The 22,379-nt window shown below is 41.9% G+C and overlaps 1 protein-coding gene across 1 annotated transcript in view; it reads right to left on the bottom strand.

Moving 5' to 3' along the window:
- Positions 1 to 8,548: 8,548 nt before the first annotated feature.
- LOC148342084 (uncharacterized) overlaps positions 8,549 to 22,379 on the bottom strand; it is a 29,815-nt gene continuing 15,984 nt past the window's right edge. Inside the window, exons 3-7 of the mRNA XM_088288056.1 lie at positions 12,989 to 13,060; positions 11,963 to 12,198; positions 11,814 to 11,875; positions 10,730 to 10,923; positions 8,549 to 9,033 (exon numbers count right to left, since the gene is read on the bottom strand). Of these exons, the coding sequence (XP_088144182.1) occupies positions 8,549 to 9,033; positions 10,730 to 10,923; positions 11,814 to 11,875; positions 11,963 to 12,198; positions 12,989 to 13,060 (1,049 nt within the window). The remainder of the gene's footprint in view (positions 9,034 to 10,729; positions 10,924 to 11,813; positions 11,876 to 11,962; positions 12,199 to 12,988; positions 13,061 to 22,379) is intronic.

Below are 22,379 nucleotides of genomic sequence, written 5' to 3'. Positions count from 1 at the left end.
GACGGGAATCAACTTATCCAGACGATGACTAACCTGGGGAGGACCTTCCCTTGGACGTGGACCCGTGCCGTGGGAGGGAGCGAGGACGACCGATTCAACCGATTCAACCTACATTACTCTTGACATAAAAAACTCCTATAAAAACTGAAGCTGGGCTGAAAGATGGTGCACATTTTTTGACTGTGCTCGCCCGAGTGCAGTTTTCTCGTGAGATTAAGAAAAAGCCACCCAGATATCTGTCTTTGTACTATTTCCTGAACTCCAGAAATGGAAGAAACTAAATATCGGAACTCTAATCAGTTGTTGAGTCTTTATTTGACCCTTTTCTTCTTGAGTACAAAAACCGAACACGCATTGGCGTAAGTTTGGCTTTTAAAAGTTGATTTACTAAATACTTCTCATTTCCACGGTGACTCAACTCCAACAATACTAAAGCTGTTGCTTTATGTTATCCCTATAGAATTTTTGTTTAAAATCCCCCTAGCTCTTCTTTTTGTCTTTTCTATATTATGTACGTATTAATAACTGTTTGTTAATGTTAATAAAGTTTTTGGCAAAAAACGTATAAGTAAATATTTATCATGTCACTGATGGTGGAGTGGTACACTCGCCTGAGTTGTGTGCAGGCAGCGTGGGTTCAGTTCCCTCTCAGTGACGGTGTCTTTGTCTGCCCTGTGACTGGCTGACGACCAGTTCAGGGTGGAGTGCGCCTTTCGCCCGTTGTCAGCTGGAATTGGCTCCAGCACTCTCCCGCGACCCTGTTCAGGATAAGCGGTGTGGATAATGACATGACATGACAAATATTTGTCATCTCATCAATATTTGCACAACAGAGTACTGAGCTTCGAGATCCTCACGATTATAGTTCTCGAAACTATATTTCTTATCAATGTAGGTTAGTTAAGGGATATTTTATTGACAATCTAATCTCAATATACAAAGACAGAAAAAAAATTGGTGGTGGGGGGGCGCGAATCTTTTTCTTCTTGGTAGGGGCGGGCGTGAAATAATTGAGAAGCACTGCTAGTATATGCAGACATTATATCCATACAATCTTGCAGCCCGATTGAACCACAGCATTGTTGCTTCGTTCGGTAGGAGAAACGTAACCTTCCCACTGCTGTTCCAGCAGCGGCTTCTCCGGGCATAGGGAGGAAGTGACGTCGGAGCTGACTCGCTTTTGTGGCGTTATTTTAATTATTTTGTTACATTTTTTTTATCAACCGAATTAAAATATTACATAGAATATATATTAAAAGAGAACAGCCAGGTGTAAAAACAAACACAGAGGCAAAGAAAGATATTTGAAAAATACGTGCTTAAAGCATGACGTCATTAGCAAGCGCGCAGCTTCCGAAGGACCTCGACCACATCCACCGAGCCGTCCACGCCGGAACAAAAACACCCACCGCTAAATTCTTCTTATTTAGTGTGGAACTGACTGTAATTTTCTCATAGGATGTCCAGTGCTACTCTAAAGGACTACGACATAATTCATTAAGTTTTTGTGTCCCGATAACCTCAATCTTCGCGTGTTGATGCTTTTCGGTGTAGTTAGCTTAGCTTGTTAGCTAGCTAGCCGCTAACGAAAAGAGGCACATGACTCATCGCCAAGCAGAGATCAAGTGCGGATTTTTTGGAATTATCATTTGAAAATGTGTGAAAGAACGACACCCAAGTACAAAGAGGAACTTTGTGGAATAAAAGAAGAGAACGAGCAACATCATCAACTGCTGGACGAAGTTTGCAACCAGTCTCGTGTTGTGCCACTCAAAGCAGGTTTGTACACGTCTAACTCTCATTTGCTTTGTATAGAACGACTTTCTTTCATTAGAAATATGCATCACAACATTAAGTTGTTTGGGGAAATCGTTCAAGGTTATTGCCGTTTTATTTTTAAATATTGCCTTTTACTTGCAGGTCTGCTGAGCAATTGTTTATGTCAAATGTAATCAGTGCAGAAAATATATGGCAAAGAATAACCAATAGTGGGGGGTGAACTCCATGTTTTTCCCAGTATAAAATTTACATTTAAAATAACAAAATAAAATTTTCTGGTTTTTATATTTTGTTCAAGCAATTCCTTACGGAAGGAATTCCGCCTGACTCTAAAAATGTGCACATTGCCGCGAAAACGTCCATGGCGGTTGATCAATTTTAGTGAATAAAACACAAAATATTAAGTTTTTTTTTTTTAAATCAAGTACGGATTGGTCTTATTTATTTATGAACTTTTTACTGGCTTGGTCGGGTGAGTCAATGAACCTCGGGTGGCCCTGCACTGTTTTGTGCGTAGTTTCACCCCATCCAAACATTTAAAATACATTGAATGCATCCATCCAGGGTTGCACGGTTCTCATCAGTGAACAAGCGCATTTCTTACTATGGTCTCAAAAAGGCTGAAACTCACAACCCCCTTTTCTACCTACAAGTCCAGGAACATTTAGTTCCTGGTAATAAAGTTCCTGTGGCTCAGGTGGTTTGCATCACCCCCACAACTCATAGTTCCTGGTAATTTATCCAAATGACAATGATGATGTATCAGTGGGAGGTCTTGTGTTACTTTGTTACTCATTACTGACACCCTATAGCTGTTAAGCGTCATTGCAGTTCCAAAATGATTCAGTGAACTCTTAAAATATTATGGTGTATCTTAGTTGAATTTGAATTCATATTCCAGAAACGTCTGTGACGATGTCAGGAATGAAATCGGGCATCAGCCGCAACGTGCTTCCTTTTTAAATGCTCGTTTATCACTGTTGTGCTGCTAAAAGGAGGTTTACATCGTAGGACGTAATTTTGTGAAATGCCCCCATGGTCCGGTCCAAGTTGGGGTCCACGCATTGCTCCGTATGCGGCAGGCACAAGTCAAGGTAGCACGGTAGAAACAATATAAGACAAAGTCACCGCCTGACCTTTGATTTGACCAAACCAAATTTGTCTTTTTGTGTCCTGCAGACGTCTGTGAAAACGATCTCCGTTCTGTGAAAGAGGAGCCAGACTTGACTCACATCAAAAAGGAGGAGGAGGAGGAGGAGATCAACAAGTCACCAGTGAACGTTCTCCCTATAAAGACTGAAGATGAAAACAAGGATGAGAGTGAGGACAACAGATGGGCGGAGCCTACAAGCAGCAGATCAAGTCATCACGTGACAACAGAAGGTGATGAAGACCACTGGGGACCATCACAAGTACATAATGAGGACACATTATCAGACGCTCATGACGATGATGATGATGATGATGATGATGGGCAAGCTAAAGGTGAAAGGGCATGTCACACTGACTCATTCACTTCAAAGCTGTCTTTAAAAGGGCACAGAAAAACACACAGTGGTGAAAAACCTTTTTCCTGCTCGGTTTGTGGCAAAAGCTACTCTCGAAAGTCTCATTTAGTAAGGCACACAAGAACGCACAGTGGAGAAAAACCTTTTTCTTGCTCAGTTTGTGGCAAAAGCTTCTGTCAAAAGTTTCATTTAACAATCCACACAAGAATGCACAGTGGAGATAAACCTTTTTCTTGCTCAGTTTGTGGCAAAAGCTTCTGTCAAAAGGCACAATTAACAAGGCACGCAAGAACACACAGTGGAGAGAAGCCTTTTTCATGCTCAGTTTGTGGCAAAAGCTTCTCGCGAAAGTCTAATTTAGTCAGGCACACAGGAACGCACAGTGGAGAAAAATCTTTTTCTTGCTCAGTTTGTGGCAAAAGCTTCTCGCGAAAGTCTAATTTAGTCAGGCACACAGGAACGCACAGTGGAGAAAAATCTTTTTCTTGCTCAGTTTGTGGCAAAAGCTTCTATCAAAAGTTTGATTTAACAATCCACACAAGAATGCACAGTGGAGAAAAACCTTTTTCCTGCTCAGTTTGTGGAAAATGCTTCTCTCTAAAATCAACTTTAACAAAACATAGAAGAACACATAGTGGAGAGAAGCCTTTTTCATGCTCAGTTTGTGGCAAAGGATTCTCTGAAAAGGGAAATTTAAGAGAACACACAAGAACACACAGTGGAGAAAAACGTTTTTCTTGCTCAGTTTGTGGAAAATGCTTCTCTCAAAAGTCAAGTTTAACAGAACACACAAGAACACACAGTGGAGAAAAACCTTTTTCTTGCTCAGTTTGTGGAAAATGCTTCTCTCAAAAGGCACATTTAACAGAACACACAAGAACACACAGTGGAGAAAAACCTTTTTCATGCTCAGTTTGTGGCAAGAGGTTCTCTCAAAAGTCGTATTTACGACGCCATACAAGAACACACAGTCGAGACAAGCCATTCAGTTGCAGCGTTTGTGCTAAAAAATTCTCCACTAAACATATTGCTGAGAGACATAATTGTGTTGGTGATAAAAGCAGCGATGCTTGAAGCTTAAAAAAACTGAAGGAACTGACTCTTTGTGGTAAGATGTAAATGTGATTTTGAATGAAATATGATTAATTGAATTTTGCAAAGCTCTTTTATTGACACTAAGCCAATGTGATCATTGCCAGAAGAACCAACGTGTCTGAGTGATGATGATTTTTTTTTGTTTACATCAAACATGTCAATAAAATGAATTCCCTTTGCCTAGAACAACATTTTTTAACATTATGCTTTTCAGTTGTCTTTTTAATCGTACTTAATGGAAAAGGTGTGAGAAGAAACGGTGCTCATGAAATCGGTGCCTTCCACAATCAATAAAATCACTTGTTCCACTTGCTCAACTGGCCTTCATTACGCTGCGTGAAAAGGTGAAAAACTGAACTAGAAGTAGAACTAGAAAAAGAACCAGAAAGAGAAACGCAAGTAGTCTCCGTTTCTCTCAAAGGTTTTGGTAAGTCAGGACTCAGCAATCTGATGGCGACTGGAGTCAGCATTTGTCACCACGGAGATGATGATTCTGCTGCTGTCTGAATTGGACCCGGGTGGCCACACGCCAGTGTCCCTGAATTTCACCGGCGGATCTTCAGCTATCCCACGTCTGGCCCCAGATTGTTGTGGAATTTTTAGCAGTAAGGGAAGATCAATGAGATAGTCTGGAAAATAAATTGTCTTTTGGGTCAGTCTGCTGAGTGATCTCAATGGGTGCGTGGGAAGATACTGATGCACACAGGAAGATGAAGATTTATTTGGCAGGAACTGTGTAATCTTAAAACAAAAAGATATTTTTTCTGCGTTGAGCCTACTTATCAGTCAAGGTCGTGTTGTTTTGGCTTCACAAAGAATTCTCTAGTACAAGAAGCGAAAGGCACTTTCTTCAAAAGCAGGTGGCCACAATAAATAACAAAAACCTTACTTGCTAAATAATTTTCCATCACATTAAGATTGAACAAAATAGTGACACAAATATTTAAAAAATAACTGCAGTAACGATTAAACATTGAATACTAAATTATTACTAAAACAGTTCAATGAATCTTGAAATAATTAATGAATCACCGTAGTTTATTGAATACTGAAACGAATAATGAAATATTTCAGGACTTATATCAGCACTGAAATCATTTTTAACACTCTAACATTTAGATAATAAAACAGTGACGTATTTTAATTTAAAATTCGCAACAACGACGCTGTAACGCTGTAAAAAGGCAAAGGTGCAAACATGTTGACATAAAGTATCACTTAATCATGTCAACTGTTAATAATAGGGAAATACATTTGGAATACTGTCCAACCGACGACATGGTGGCAGATGTTTTAACAAAACCAGCAACAAAAGTAAAATTCAATACATCTCTCAAGTTCATATTTGGGAACTAAAATGTTTCTTCATGTGCATCTTAGGTTTTTCTCTATGTTTAGAAGAAGATAACAATGATTTGCATCGCAAATGGTGACATCTGTCGGTGAGTTGGTGACAGTGCTACACACAGCCAGCAGCCAATCAAATCACAGCGGGGTGTGGCCTGTTCTTCCGCTTTAGTGCCGAACAGAGAGCGGTTTTCTCGAAGGAAATCCTTTCAGTGAGACTTTGAAAAACGACGCCAACTTTCATTCGTCTCGTCGAACAAAGAGAAGCACACGAGTTATCGCCAAGCAAAGACCAAGTGCGGATTTGTTGAGATTGGCGTTTGAAAATGTGTGCAAAAATGACACCCAAGTACAAAGAGGAACTTTGTGGAATAAAAGAAGAGAACGAGCAACATCTTCAACTGCTGGGCGAAGGTTGCAAGCAGCCTCGTGTTGTGCTACACGAAGCAGGTTTGTCTACGTTTTACTCTCATTTGCTTTGTAAAGAACGACTTTCTATCGTTAGAAATATGCATCACAATATTAATTTGTTTGGGGAAATCCGCCCAAGGTTAATTGCATCTCTCGTGTCTTGAATATTTCACAAGTTTGTCTAAGTCAAAGATTTTGAATTTCTTCACCTTTCCTCATCAACAAGTATATTATTCTCATTCTCTTGGTGCAAACTGTTAAAACAACTGATAAAAGTGTGAGAGTAAGAAGTCCTCTTTTTTTGTGGATCGTTTTCGAATTCATTGATGTTAGCGCATCTGTTGCAATCGTGGATCTGTGACGAATTTCACCTCCGAAGAAAAAGAGACGATTTCGTCGTATTTGCAAAAGAGTAGCTCATGGCGTGGTAAACGTACTCCAAAACAATTGAGTCTTGTAAGGCTTTCGTTATTGTGAGTGTTTCCAATTTCATAAAAATGTATTTTAGGTCAAATGTGTACTTTATTTTGAACGCACGTGCATAGAAGTGTATTGTTTCATTCACCTAACCGCTCATGTACTGCTCATGTGCAGTATATTAATGCACTCTATGTTTATTTCTTCTTTGTTGCAGTTACTATATTTCTAAATAAAATACCTCACAGTTGTTGTTTGTAAGGACAAGAGAACTTGATAAAAGCAAGAAAAGTACGCCTTGTCTATGGAGTTTTCTTCTTTATTTTTAATTATTGCGTTTTACTTGCACGTCTGCTGAACATTTGTTTCTGCCAAATGAAATCAGTGCAGAAAATGTATGCCAAATAATAACCAATAGTGGGGGGTAAACGCCATGTTTTTTTTCACAGTTTAAAATTTGAACTGATTATTTAACATTTTACATACATTTAATAGAAGGTCACAAAAACAAGGACCTCTTAAACCGGAAAACGTTCGTTCAGTGGAAACACAAGTGTCAATGCTGCCATTTAACAGGAAGCCACAAAAACAGATGCACGTCTTGAACCGTGTTCGACAGGAAACCGTTTAGCTCGCATTTAACAGAAGTGTGACCCAAACATGTGTTGTAAGCTGAAACCGTTTGAACAACAGGAAGCGTGTGGACGGGTGTGATAAAGTCAAAGTGTTCATGTTTTTCCATTCTTTATGAGTTTGCATATTCAAATTGCTTTTGTTACAGGCCCCAGGTTGGCAGGCGTGTTGACAGATAATAATCCTGCAAATGCAGGAAAAATAATGAGAACGGAGATCAGTTGTTGCTTTTTCAACGGATCTTGTCAGAATCGCAAACTCACAGAAACTGCGACGCAAATCCACTTTACGGCAGCCTGTTGTGAAGATACAATCACATCGCTGTTACTGTGCTGTTCTTTTACTGCCCTCTGCTGTCGAAACACGCACACGTTTCAAATCAACCTGGAAAATGAATTTCCCTTCACCACATCAAACATCCCAAAATGAACTAAACGGTGACCACATATTTAGTGGGTCACACACTCCCCGACAAAGAGCAAATGGCTCCCGAGATTTAAAACTTATATTTGTACTTAACCAGGAAAACATTTAATTCCCACAAAAGCATGTTCCCAAATACCGTATCCTCGACGTAGGTGTAAATATTTATTCGCAGCAGTTCCCATAAGGCGCTAGTGTAGTAAAAGGCAGTGTCTGGTAAGAGGGGAAATAGGGCATGGGAAGGGGCTGTGTTCCCCACACTGGCATAGCTTGAACTGAATAAAGTGCAAGTGGACCCATCAGTTCCTGTGGTCGATAGGATGGCTGCCCAAGTGAATCATAGGTTAAAATGTGAGGGGGGGGGCGTCTCCTTTCCTGAGTGGATCTCCTAACGAAAATGTGTGTGTGTGGGGGGGGGGGGGCGTCTCCTTTCCTGAGTGGATCTAACGGGCTCCTCCTGCGATGCCACAGAGTCGGAGATGAGTTGTTCAGCCTCATATTCACCATGTTGTTGAAAATCTAGGGGTTCTGGCAACATTTGAAAATTGTCCTGGTTTTGCTGATGCTCATGGTTAGATTTCATAGCGTGTGACTGCAGTCCAGTGTGTTTTGGAGTTCTCAACCAGTATTGTAACCTAGGCGTCTCATCATCAGAGTTCTCTGAGTCACCGTCTGTGATGTGTGACCTATCTCTCCATGTTTCTTGTTATTGTTCTGCTGTTTTTTTCTTCGTTGTGATGGACTCTTTAGCTGATCAGGTAAATCTGCAGGTAAGTCATGAACGATGTGAAGGAGGTTTCGATGAAGTATCCGTATCTTATCACCCCCTGCCTCGGGACACACTTTGTAAACCGAGCTGTCACCCACTTGTTCTTTCACGACATAGATAAGTTGTTCCCAATCGGACCTCAACTTACCTGGTCCACCTCTCGCATTCACATTGCGAACAAGGACTCTGTCGCCCGGTTGGCGCACAACTCCTTTGACGTGGCGGTGATGATTCCGTTGAACTTTTGACTGTTCTCTGATAAAATTTGATCGGCCTGCTTCATTCTCAGAGACCACTTATTCGCATATGTCTGCGGTGTGTCAATCTGGTCTTTGGTTGATAAGCCAAAAATCACATCTACTGGGAGACGCGGGTGCCGGCCAAACAGGAGGTAATGGGGAGAGAAGCCTGTTGCCTCATGTCTGGTGCAGTTGTCTGTATGCACAACCAGAGCTAAGTGCAGTTTCCAGTTACTTGTGTCTTTTTCCTCCAATGTTCTCAACATCTGCAGCAAAGTTCTGTTGAACCTCTCAGCTGGGTTGTCCTGAGGGTGATATGGGGTTGTCCTTGAGTGAGTAACTCCAGCCAGACGTCCCAGGGTCCTGAACAGGTCCTTTTCATATTCACGGCCTTGGTCGTGATGCAACCGGGCTGGGTAACCAAATAGTGGTATAAAGTCATAAAATATTTTCTCAGCCGCTGATTTGCCAGACTTATTTTTTGTTGCACAAACTTGGGCAAACCTGGTAAAGTGGTCTACCACAACTAATTTTTATTCATAGCCACCCTTGCTGTGTTCCAAATGCATGTAGTCTATTGAAACAAGTTCTAGTGGTGCTTAGGTGGTAATGCTCCCCATTGGTGTTAGAATAGAATAGAAATAGAAATCCCTTTATTGTCATTGTACTCAAGTGTGCAACGAGATTAGAGGGCTCCCCTCTCCAGTGCAATACAACAATAATACAGACAAATATATAAATTAGATAAATAAAGAAGACAGTGCAATGGAATTCAGTACTGAATAGGGCATATAGAAACACATCACAATGCTGTTTTGCGAGGTTAGGGTGGTCTCGTGTGTGTGTGAGAGTTCAGTATGGAGATGGCTCTCGGAAAGAAACTGTTTCTCAGTCTATTGGTCCTTGATTTGATGCATCTGTAGCGCCTGCCAGAGGGCAACAGGTCGAACAGGTGTGAGTTTGGGTGGGTATTGTCATTGACGATGTTGAGAGCCCTTCTGAGGCACCGGGCGGTGTAGATGTCCGACAGTGGGGGGAGAGGGCAGCCAATAATCCTTTGCGCTGTTTTGACTGTCCTCTGGAGCCTCACTCTGTCCGCCTCAGTGCAGCCGCTGTACCAGGTGGAGACACAGTAGGCAGGCTCTCGATGGACGAGTGGTAGAAGGCCAGCAGCAGCTTCCTGTCCAGGTTGAATTTCCTGAGGACTCTCAGGAAGTGCAGACGTTGGCGGACCTTCTTTACCACTGCTGTGGTGTTGTGACTCCAAGAAAGGTCATCGGAGATCTGTACTCCCAGGAACTTGAACGTGTGGACCCTCTCCACACACACGCCTTCGATGCAGAGGGGGGGCGGCAGCGTCTTGTTCCTCCTGAAGTCGACGACAATCTCCTTTGTTTTAGCAGAGTTAAGGTGCAGTCTGTTGTCCTTGCACCAAGTTGTCAGTCTCTTTACCTCCTCTCTGTAGGCTGTCTCGTCACCTTCCGAGATCAGACCGACCACTGTCGTGTCGTCAGCAAACTTGACGATGGTGTTGTTGCCGTGGGCCGGGCTGCAGTCGTAGGTGTAGAGGGCGTACAGGAGAGGGCTCAGCACGCATCCTTGGGGGGAACCGGTGCTCAGCATGAGGGTGGAGGACGTGTAGGGGCCGAGCAACACAGTCTGGGGTCTGTTGGTCAGAAAGTCCTTAATCCAGATGCGTGTGAGGGCAGGGAGGCCGAGAGTGTCCAGTTTGGCGACGAGGATGTCTGGGATGACTGGGATGGTCGTGTGTTACAGGTTTCTTCTGTTGGCACTTCAATGGCACTTCCTGGTCACATACAGCTCTATTTCCTTCTTCATGAATGGCCAATCGAAGCGGTCTCGCGCAAGGTGGATGACCCTCTCTGCTCCAACGTGGCCCATGTCATCATGGAGATGTTTTTGTACTATAGAGTGATATTGTGATGGTAAGAGGAGCTGTTGTGGCTGACCAGTGAACCAGTACAACAATTGATCTTTTATGTGGTGCTTTCCCCACTCATGCATCTGCCTTCTCACTGCGCCACTAGCTCCCTTTCTGTCCTGATCGGTTAATTCTGTCTATGTTTCCTTCAATCGGACCAACTCACCTATGGCAGTATCGGCTCTTTGCGATGCAACTAGTTCACTGTGACTAATGGTGAGTGGTGACACCTTCATATAGACTTCTAAGCCTGAAGTCAGATTTAGTGCGGCAACATAGGCAACATCTTGCTTTCTTGCACTCTCAGAGCCTTCCCATGTAGCTTGGATGGTTTCTCTCGTGAGCTCCTCAGTGCATTCCCTGACATAGGAGTCGATGTTAAGCGGGATGCGAGAGAGGGCGTCTGCATCGATATTCACTTTTCCCGGCCTGTACTTTACTTCAAATCGGAAGTCTGCCAGCTCACCCACCCACCTTTGGCCCACTCCATTCAATTTAGCTGTTCCATTTATATATGTGAGGGGATTATTGTCAGTATATACCGTGAAATGTGGTGCATAAAACAAATAATCCCGAAACATGTCTCACGTTGCCCACTTTAGAGCAAGGCACTCTAGGTTCCCAGAGTGTAAATTGTAATTTTTCTCAGCGGGAGACAGAGTTCTTGATGCACAAGCTATCACCCTTAGGTTTCCATGCTGTCGCTGATAGAACACGGCACCAAGTCCATTCTCAGAGGCATCAGTGTGAAGCACAAAGGGTAGTTCAAAGTCTGGACTGCACTTCATCTCCTATGACTGCTGTTACACTGAGATCTTCTTCCAAGAGCTCACAAAGAGGGAAAATATCTTGTCCCGGTAAATATTTTTCCTTCCAAGCACGGTCGACAATGCTGACAGTGGCTCCAGTATCTAATAGAGCAGTTATAGCGTGACCGTTCATACTACATTTTAAGAGGGATTTTCGCCCGATTAGTGGGGCTAACCTTTGAGGGGTTTGGTGTGTCTGAATAGCTGTGGCACTCATGTCCCATTTTTCTGCTGCAACACCTTCATGATGGGACGTATCATTTGGGGCGATCAGTGGATGTCCCGTTCCTCTGAGCGGCGTCCGTTTCCCGACTGCTTCTGTCTTTTCAATCAACTTATGGCACGATGACCCTCCTGCCCGCAAGGGAAGCAATGAGGACAATCTGGAAGGGCCTTGGCAATGCATTATGGGCATCCATACCGTCGAGCTGTCTTGCTCACTGGTCTGGTTTTGTCTGAGTCATCTCGGTAGGTTGTTTGACAGGGCCCTTTTGGTGCTTCAGCTGGTGTAACCATTCGTTTATGCGTCTCCATGGCTTGCGTCAAAGCCTCAACTTGAAAACTTAATTCTTGTATAACATTATCCTTACTTTTAACTTTAGTCTCTTCCACAGTGTTGAGTGCCTCAGCTGGGACAGCAGTCGTGCTGTGGGCTTGGTCACCTTGCGTTTGAAATTGGGTCCAAGTCTCCGTTTCCTTTCACTTTCCTCCATCGTGGTCTTCGGCCCTTGTCTTCGGAGCGCGTCATCAGAGACACTGGGGTAAGCGAGCAATGGTTTTAGCTCTCGCCTGACATCTTCGTGTTTCTCCCCCATGCCCTTATAGACTGCGTTCAAGAACACGCCATGGAGTGTAGCCGCATCATATTTGAAAAGTGTATTTGGCTGTTTTGACACAAACATTTTTGTTTGTTCCAACCCTATCAAACGGTAGAGGAATTGTTGTGGAACTTCACTTTCCAACTGTCGAGCACACATCAATTCTTGGAAGAGCTCAGTGCTGCCCTTCTCACCAAGGTGGGATTGTAGGAACCTTTTTAGCTCTATAAGAGTAAGATCTTCCTTATTGGTTAACATGTCTTTATAGTTTCCACTTTTTGTTACTCGAAGTATTCCCCGAATTATCTCTTCGTCAGTGTGCTGTTCTTTGGGTTCCCCCATCAATCTGTTTACATAAACTGTGATAGCTAATGTCTGATGTTGTAGCAGTTATTTGCCCTCCATGTATCTTAAAATCTTTTCTCTGTAGCAAAGAAAGATCTCTGAGGGAAATCATACCTTCTGGTAAGAGAGCTCCTGTAGACGTGAAAGGTGAGTTGGAAATTGGTTGTGGAGTTGTGATGGTAAGAGTTGGGTGGGGCCTATCAGGCTGGCTCTGGATAGGCCGTAACCTAGACTAGATGTAGAAGCGCTCTGTCTAAATGTGTTCTGCACCTCTTCTAAGCTCCTGAGGAGTTGACGCATTTCGGTATAAGTATCATGAACTGCCGTCTCAACAGCAGCATCTAATGATTCATGTCTTTGACAAATTTTTGCAGCATCACCTGACGCGTGGTGACTTAACTGAAATATCGGTTCCAGTTTCTGGATCATTTTGTGTCCACAATACACCCCTACCCCGGTTTTCAAAGGTCATATCAACAATAGCTTGTAGGCCCAACAAGCCTGACATACCATCATCTTCCAGTCCTGCGTGTTTTAAATTATACATATAATCAGAAATATACTCAACACAAGCCTCCTCGTCGCCTCTGCTCAGTTTGGTTAAGTCAAGTCCTTCCATCAACTCGAGCTTGAGGGCGGTCCCATAGGCTTCTTCAGCTGTTAACAAGTGCAGTTTCCTCCTTATGGACCAGCTTAGTCCCTTCCTGGCGTCGTCAGACATTGTGTGTGTGTTGTGGTCGGCCTGGGCAAACAGTCCTGCTCTCTCTTGAGTCGTTCACTGGAAACCTCTCCACTCCAACAACACGCTGTCACGGTCTAAGTCCTCGGGTCCAATAATCACTGGATCAGCATACAGTTGTTCATCAAGCGATGCAGATCCCGGACGAGCCCCCAAAAATCTGTTACAGGCCCCCAATGAACCAAACTGTGTCCACATATTTAGTGAGTCACACTTTGCTGTGCTTCAAATAAACACCGCACAGGAGCGGGAAAGCTTTTCTCTGGGCCTTCTCACTGAGAGGTTTGGCGGACCGCTCCTCACAAGTGACCAAGACAATCTTGGCTGGGTGATTCATTTGTGCAGGCTTGTCTAGTTTTTTACAAAAACATATCTGACATATATTGTTTAAGCAATTTCTGATGGAATGATTTAACCTGACGCTAAAAACCGTGCACACTGCGGCATTAACATCAATGGCGGTTGATCAATTTTAGTGGATAAAACACAAATTATTAAGTTTTTCCAAAAATCAAGTACGTATCGGTCTTATTTATTGATGAACTTTGTACTGTCTTGGTCGGGTGAGAGTCAAAGAACCTTGGGTTGGCCCTGCACTGTTTTGTGCACATGTGCATAGTTTCACCTCATCCAAACATTTAAAATACATTTAATGCATCCATCCAAGGGTGCACGGATCTCATCTGTGAACAAGCGCATGCTGCAAGGAATACATCTGCATCTTTGGCTTACTATGGGCTTAAAAAGGGAGAACGTCACAACCCCCTTTTCCACCAACAAGTCCAGGAACATTTAGTTCTATCTCTTAATGCAAAATGAAATACTTGTAAACATATTTTACTTGAAGGATTCCTATTCTATGTTGCGATGGCCCCCAGTGGTCTGCATCAATATGTTAGGGTCCCACAACAGGTGTTCCATCAGACGCACACAAGAGCCTGTGTGTGCTAACTTCAGCTCGCTTCCAGAAACGTCTGTGACTATGTCAGGAATGAAATCGGGCATCGGCCGCAACGTGCTTCCTATTTAAATGCTCGTTTATCACTGTTGTGCTGCTAGGAAAGGGAGGTTTACATCGTAGGACGTAATTTTGTGAAATACCCCCCATGGTCCGGTCCAAATTGGGGTCGCACGCATTGCTCAGTGTGCGGCAGGCACAAGTCAAGGTAGCACGGTAGAAACAATATAAGACAAAGTCGCGACATGAGCTTTGACTTGACCAAACCAAATGTGTGCTTGTCTTTTTGTGTCCTCCAGACGTCAGTGAAAACGATCTCCGTTCTGTGAAAGAGGAGCCAGTCTTGACTCACATCAAAAAGGAGGAGGAGGAGGAGGAGGAGGAGGAGGAGGAGGAGATCAACAAGTCACCAGTGAATGTTGTCCCTATAAAGACTGAAGATGAAAACATGGGTGAGGGTGAGGACAACAGAGGGGCGGAGCCTCCAAGCAGCAGTTCAAGTCATCATGTGACAACAGAAGGTGATGAAGACCACTGGGGGCCATCACAAGCACATAATGAGGACACATTATCAGACGCTCGTGACGATGATGATGATGATGATGATGATGGTGATAATGGGCAAGCCAAAGGCGAAAGGGCATGTCACACTGACTCATTCACTTCAAAGCTGTCTTTAAAAGGACACAGAAAAACACACAGTGGTGAAAAACATTTTTCCTGCTCAGTTTGTGGCAAGAGTTTCTCTCGAAAGTTTGATTTAACACGCCACACAAGAACACACACTGGAGAAAAACCATTTTCCTGCTTGGTTTGTGGTAAAAGCTTTTCTCAAAAGTCAAATTTAACTTGCCACACAAGAACACACACTGGAGAAAAACCTTTTTCTTGCTCAGTTTGTGGCAAAAGCTTCTATCAAAAGTTTGCTTTAACAATCCACACAAGAACACACAGTGGAGAAAAACCTTTTTCCTGCTCAGTTTGTGCCAAGAGGTTCCCTCAAAAGTGGCAATTACGAAGCCACACAAGAACACACAGTGGAGACAAGCCATTTAGTTGCAGCGTTTGTGCTAAAAAATTCTTTTCTCAAAACGTTGCTGAAAGACACGATTGTGCTGGTGAGAATTGCAGCGATCCTTGAAGCTTTAAAAAAAGACAACAAAAAACTGAAGGAACTGACTCTTTGTGGTAAGATGTAAATTTTGATTTTGAATAAAATATGGTATATTGAATTTTGCAAAGCTTTTTTATTGACATTAAGCCAATGTGATCCGTGCCAGAAGAAGCAATGTATCTGAGTGATCATGATTTGTTTTGGTGTTTACATCAAACATGTAAAGAAAATAAATTGCCTTTGCCTGGAATAACATTTTTTAACATTATGCTTTTCAGTTGTCTTTTTAATCGTATTTAATGGAAAAGGTGTGAGAAGAAACGGTGCTTATGAAATCGGTGCCTTCCACAATCATCAATAAAATCACTTGTTCCACTTACGCTGTGTGAAAAGGTGAAAAACTGAACTCGAAGTTGAACGATAAAAAGAGCCAGAAGGAGAAACGCAAATCGTCTCAGTTTCTCTCAAAGGTTTTGGAATGTCAGGAGTTGGCAACTTGATGGCGACTGGAGTCAGCGCTGGTTTTCTCGCTGTGTTTGGCTGGCTTGTATATGTATGGTCCATTGAACAAAACTCAAACTCTTCAAATATTCCCTCAGATACATTTAATATTACGCTTTCTGAATAAATTTCTGACTGGCTAAATACACTTTCTAGGTTGAGCTCTATCAATCGTTTGGCGTTTGTTGCTAAGCAGAATCTCACTTTGGAAAAAAACTATCATTTTGTCAAATATACCAAATGTTTTTTTTCATGCTATATTATATTTTTTCTACGTTGGATTACTTATATAATGAAATAGGGAAATTTTAAAATTGGCAACCACATACAGCTTTAATTCAATTAATAATAAATATAGAAACATTTTATAAATGTTGAACTCATTGAGAAGAGTCCTATTCTTGAAATAAATATTGAAATATAAAAAATACTTGAAATTAATTCAATAACCCGACCCCGGATGAGCGGCAGAAAATGGATGGAATAATTTAAATTGCATACATATTCAAATGAACAAATTTGTTCAGAAATATTCAAGAGTCAAATAAAAAGGTTTAAATTAATATTGATATAATTTAACATTAAAATAAATATTGTAGTATTACATAAGCAAGCTTAAATATACATTGAAATACATTTTTAAAAAGTCGTGTATTTTTAAATGGCCTAATATAGATATGGGAAGTAATTCACTTTATGAAACTATGAAGGGACTGGAGCTCACAGAAGTGACCAGTCTTGGTTCTGAAGTTCCGATGTAACCAGATACTGCCCTGAGAGAAAATAGGCCTGAGCATTGTTTATGGTGGGGGCAATTCTCTCGCCAGGTCAGTGACCTTCCAGGGTATGGAAGTAATTTAAGGTGGTCACGAGTAGACTGGTCGTATCAACGGGGAGACGCATCTGCTCTCCCTCTGGGGGACTTTTGGAGGGAAATCCCAAAGACTTGCGGGATGGGAATGCATATGAAACAAGGGAAATTAGATATTTATGTCCTATTTGGGCATTCCCTATAAGAAGGGAATGTCTGAGAGGGGGCTCGCACGTTTTTGGGGAGACTTCTTTTGACATCAGCATGTGACGAGAATAAAATCTTTCTTCTTTCTTTCGTTCTTTTCCATCACCAATCCAGCCTCTCCGGAAGGCAGCAAGGACCCACACTTCAAAGACAAAATATACTACATATTGAAAGAAAAATAATACTCAAATATTGAAATAAGTATAGAATTGAATGAATAAACAACAAAGAAATATATACCTCCTGGAAAATATCAATGTTTTCAACATTTGTCAACATTTTTCTTTCTTGCACATTCTTAATCGTAGCACACCCCACTCACAACCCCCGTTTATAACCACCCCTACCTCTGTTACTGCAATCCCGACCTCGTTAACCGGCCTGGTACGGACAGCCAGTCTGCTGTGGTGCTGCGTCAACCGAACCTTGCCTAGGAGCAGCAGAAGCGGAAGGCGCAGGTGCAAAGGGAGCTGCATGCATTAGCTGCCCCACCCCTTTTTTTTCATTTTTTTTATTTTATTATTTTTTGCCCTCTTGGCCACCTGAACCTGCAAGTACAACAATTTTTAGTAACGCTCCTTAATCCAATCCCACATTTTCCTTTTCTGATGTCGTGCAAAATGATGTAAAAAAAAATGTGTTCTCCTGAGACTGATTAGCATTTTTTCATTGATGGACTGTTTCACATGATGTCCGTAACCGGAAGGACACGCCCTAAGGACGGCCAACTGGAACAGCTGCGGAATGACGACATTATTGGATGGGTCACTGTCGGAAGTCTCACTCCATTCACGTCTCGCCCTGGCCACATAGACCAGGCCTGTCTCCTCCGCTCCCCACCTGAAAGATACAGCAACATCGGCCCCAACGGGGCCAGAAATATCTGATGCACGGCACGGCCAATCTCACCTGAGGTGTCCCCATTCAGCCGGTGACCGTCATGCTGGTCTGTAGGTCTGGCCTCGGCCTCAAGTAAGGACAGTTCCTGTCCCGCATGTAACTCTGTAATCCCCTCTACGAAGAACCTACCCTTGCGTTAAGTGAGTAATTTTCATAAAAACAGCGCCATCGCCCCCTTAACTGAAATTAACCTCAAGTGTCACAGCTGTGGTGCCGTATATTATGGAAAAGTCTCAACAATACAACAAAATCTTGCCCTATCCTGTACTGGGTGTGTGTTATCTATTCGTGCACCCAATGTGAATAATAATAAAACCTGCGGAGCACATGAGCAGGCTAAAGCAACAACTATATCTTAATCTGTTTTCATGGAACCTAACTTAGAATATCTTATCAATATCACCCTCCTTGTTGAGGAGAACCTCCGGGATGGGCGTGATGAGACGCTATTTAAAGCGTTCTCCGGCCTTCTGGTCACACAGGTCACATGTCACCTCAAACCTGTGGAGCGAACTGGAGGAGTGGCACTTGCAAGCAAGAAGGGGTAAATTACCTCGAAAGGATAATGTAATCATGGCAGTCATGAGCTAAACACAGAGCAAAGGGTAGACTGCTAGGAGCCACCAGCATGACTTTTGTTGTCCCGGCATGAAAGTCCATTGTTTCAGAGGTGTCTTGTTTACACCTCCTTTGTTGCAGCCTTGATCCAATCTTCCTGCATTCATCTCCTGAGGGTCTTGTCATTAGCATGGTCCAAACTTCGGTTACACTTAAAGGATTTCATACATTTGACTATGAAAGGAATATAAGAGTTTGAGCTTAACATAGTTCATTAGATGTTGCTGCATCCAGTGTATGAAAGTGTGAGACTGTAAAGTGCTGAGCGTGTGACTGGTGGAGCGGAACGGTGTGTGGGGTGCGAGAATGGAATGTTTCAGGACAGATGGTGATAGCCGCAAGGAGGGAGAGAGACAAGATGACTCGGGGGGCAGTGGATGAAGGAGCAGCCATCAAAAGATCGCACGCAGGAGGAGCCACGGGATTCGGCGGGAGGAGAAAGACCAATGAGAGCGAGCTAAAGTTAACTGCAATACACATAGCCAATAGAATCATGCCAGGATGCCTTTGTCTGTGCCATTTTGCATGTTGTATAGTATGAATCATTACTGGGCAACTCGGAGGTAGAACACATTCGCTGGGGCAAGAGAGCTGTAGAGTTGTATTGAGAGGGACCCGAGACCCAGGTGCCATGTAGAAAATCTGTATTAGGAATAAATCCACTTGTGCGTGAAAATGCCGGCTTCCTGATACCTTTCTATTGCAGAACGAGCGCGCATATTGTTGGATGAGTGAGAGTTGGGTAAAGTCGCAAATTGGAGTCAGATTACTAATTTGAGTTTACATTGGTTTAAAATTAAATTCTAACATTGATATAAAGCTAAATTCCAACAAGCTATATCATCCAACACTCACTCAGTGGTGCATAAGTGTGTTTCTGGATATTATTTGTCCAGTCGTGGTGTCATGGTATTTTGATGGGGATTCATTCAAGTAGGACGAAGTCGGAATTCCCTGAAGGCACAGGTGTGAAATGCACTGAAGTAACTTAAGAAAAAGTAAAAAAAATTTACGATTGTTTAAGAATGTGCAAGAAAGAAAAATGTTGACAAATGTTGAAAATAACGATATTTTCCAGGAGGTATTTATTTCTTTGTTGTTTATTCATTCAATTCTATACTTATTTCAATATTTGAGTATTATTTTTCTTTCAATATGTAGTATATTTTGTCTTTGAAGTGTGGGTCCTTGCTGTCTTCCGGAGAGGCAGCCGAGCAAGGCTGGATTGGTGATGGAAAAGAACAAAAGAAAGAAGAAAGATTTTATTCTCGTCACATGCTGATGTCAAAAGAAGTCTCCCCAAAAACGTGTGCGTGTGAGCCCCCTCTCAGACATTCGCTGTATGAATATCTAATTTTCCCTTGTTGCATATGCATTCCCATCCCGCTAGTCTTCGGGATTTCCCTCCAAAAGTCCCCCAGAGGGAGAGCAGATGCGTCTCCCCGTTGATACGACCAGTCTTCTCGTGACCACCTTAAATTACTTCCATATCCTGGAAAGTCACTGACCTGGCGAGAGAATTGTCCCCACCATAAACAATGCTCAGGCCTATTTTCTCTCAGGGCAGTATCTGGTTACATCGGAACTTCAGAACGAAGACTGGTCACTTCTTTGAGCTCCAGTCCCTTCATAGTTTCATAAAGAGAATTACTTCCCAGATCTAAATTAGGCCGTTTAAAAATACACAAGTTTTTTTTTCATTTATTTCAATGTATATTTAAGATTTCTTTTGTAATAATACAATACTTATTCAATTATTTTAGTGTGTAAAATTCTCAACAATTTAAACATTTTTATTTCACACTTGAATATTTCTTAACATATTTGTTCTTTTGAATATGTGTGCAATTTAAATTATTCCATCCATCCAGCCATTTTCTGCCGCTCATTCAGGGTCGGGTTATTGAATTATTTTTTTAGTATTTTTTATAATTCAATATTTATTTCAAGATCAGGACTCTTCTCAATTAGTTCAATATTTATAAAATGTTTTATATTTCATATGAATTGAATTAGGTCTGTAAGTGGTTGCCAATTTAAAAATTTCCCTATTTCATTATATAAATGATCCAATGTATAAAAAATATAATATAGCATGAAAAAAAATATTTGGTATATTTGACAAAATGATAATTTTTTTCCGAAGTGAGATTGTGCTTAGCAACAAACCCCAAACGCTTGATAGAGCTCAACCTAGAAAGTGTATTTAGCCAGTCAGAAATTTATTCAGAAAGCATAATATTAAATGTGAGGGGATATTTGAAGAGTTTGAGTTATGTTCAATGGACCATACATATACGAGCCAGCCGAACACAGCGAGAAAACCAGCGCTGACTCCAGTCGCCATCAAGTTGCCAACTCCTGACATTCCAAAACCTTTGAGAGAAACTGAGACTATTTGCGTTTCTCTTTCTGGTTCTTTTTATAGTTCAACTTCAAGTTCTGTTTTTCACTTTTTCACAGCGTAATGAAGGCCAAGTGGAACAAGTGTTTTTATTGATGATTGTGGAAGGCAGCAATTTCATAAGGACAGTTTCTTCTCACACCTTTTCCATTAGGTACGATTAAAAAGACGTATAACGTGAACAAATGTTGTTCCAGGCAAAGGCAATTAATTTTATTTACATGTTTGATGTAAACACACAAAAAAAAAATCATCACTCAGACATTGGCTAAATGTCGATAAAAGAGCTTTGCAAAAGTAAATTTTTCATATTTTATTCAAAATCACATTTACATCTTACCACAAAGAGTCAGTTCCTTCAGTTTTTTTGTTTTCTTTTTTTTAAGCTTCAAGTATCGCTGCAATTCTAACCAGCACAATCGTGTCTCTCAGCAATACGTTGAGTGAAGAATTTTTTAGCACAAACGCTGCAACTGAATGGCTTTTCTCCATTGTGCGTTCTTGTGTGGCTTCGTAAATGCGACTTTAGAGAGAAACTCCTGGCACAAACTGAGCAGGAAAAAGGTTTTTCTCCACTGTGCGTTCTTGTGTGGAGTGTTAAATCAAACTTTTGAGAGAAGCTTTTGCCACAAACTGAGCAAGAAAAAGGTTTTTCTCCAGTGTGTGTTCTTGTGTGGCAAGTTAAATATGACTTTACAGAGAAGCGTCTACCACAAACTGAGCAGGAAAAAGGTTTTTCTCCACTGTGTGTTCTTGTGTGTTTTGTTAAACTTGACTTTTGAGAGTAGCATTTTCCACAAACTGAGCAAGAAAAATGTTTTTCTCCACTGTGTGTTCTTGTGTGTTCTGTTAAACTTGACTTCTGAGAGAAGCATTTTCCACAAGCTGAGCAAGAAAAAGGTTTTTCTCCACTGTGTGTTCTTGTGTGTGCTGTTAAATTTCCCTTTTCAGAGAATCCTTTGCCACAAACTGAGCATGAAAAAGGCTTCTCTCCACTGTGTGTACTTGCGTGCCTTGTTAATTGTGCCTTTTGAGAGAAGCTTTTGCCACAAACTGAGCAAGAAAAAGGTTTTTCTCCACTGTGCATTCTTGCGTGCCTTGTTAATTGTCCCTTTCGAGAGAAGCTTTTGCCACAAAGTGAGCAAGAAAAAGGTTTTTCTCCACTGTGCATTCTTGTGTGAATTGTTAAATCAAACTTTTGATAGAAGCTTTTGCCACAAACTGAGCAAGAAAAAGGTTTTTCTCCACTGTGCATTCTTGTGTGGATTGTTAAATCAAACTTTTGATAGAAGCTTTTGGCACAAACTGAGCAAGAAAAAGGTTTTTCTCCACTGTGCGTTCTTGTGTGCCTTACTAAATGAGACTTTCGAGAGAGGTTTTTGCCACAAACCGAGCAGGAAAAAGGTTTTTCACCACTGTGTGTTTTTCTGCGACTTTTTAAAGACAGCTTTGAAGTGAATGAGTCAGTGTGACATGCCCTTTCACCTTTGGCTTGCCCATCATCATCATCATCGTCATGAGCGGCCAATAATGTGTCCTCATTATGTACTTGTGATGGTCCCCAGTGGTCTTCATCACCTTCTGTTGTCACG

The sequence above is a fragment of the Idiotropiscis lumnitzeri genome, chromosome 2, assembly GCF_059441095.1.
Source record: "Idiotropiscis lumnitzeri isolate Australia: NSW breed Sydney's pygmy pipehorse chromosome 2, RoL_Ilum_1.0, whole genome shotgun sequence".
NCBI classification, from domain to species: domain Eukaryota; kingdom Metazoa; phylum Chordata; class Actinopteri; order Syngnathiformes; family Syngnathidae; genus Idiotropiscis; species Idiotropiscis lumnitzeri.
The sequence above is the reverse complement of the archived record's forward strand: the minus strand, read 5'-3'. Positions and strand labels throughout refer to the sequence as shown.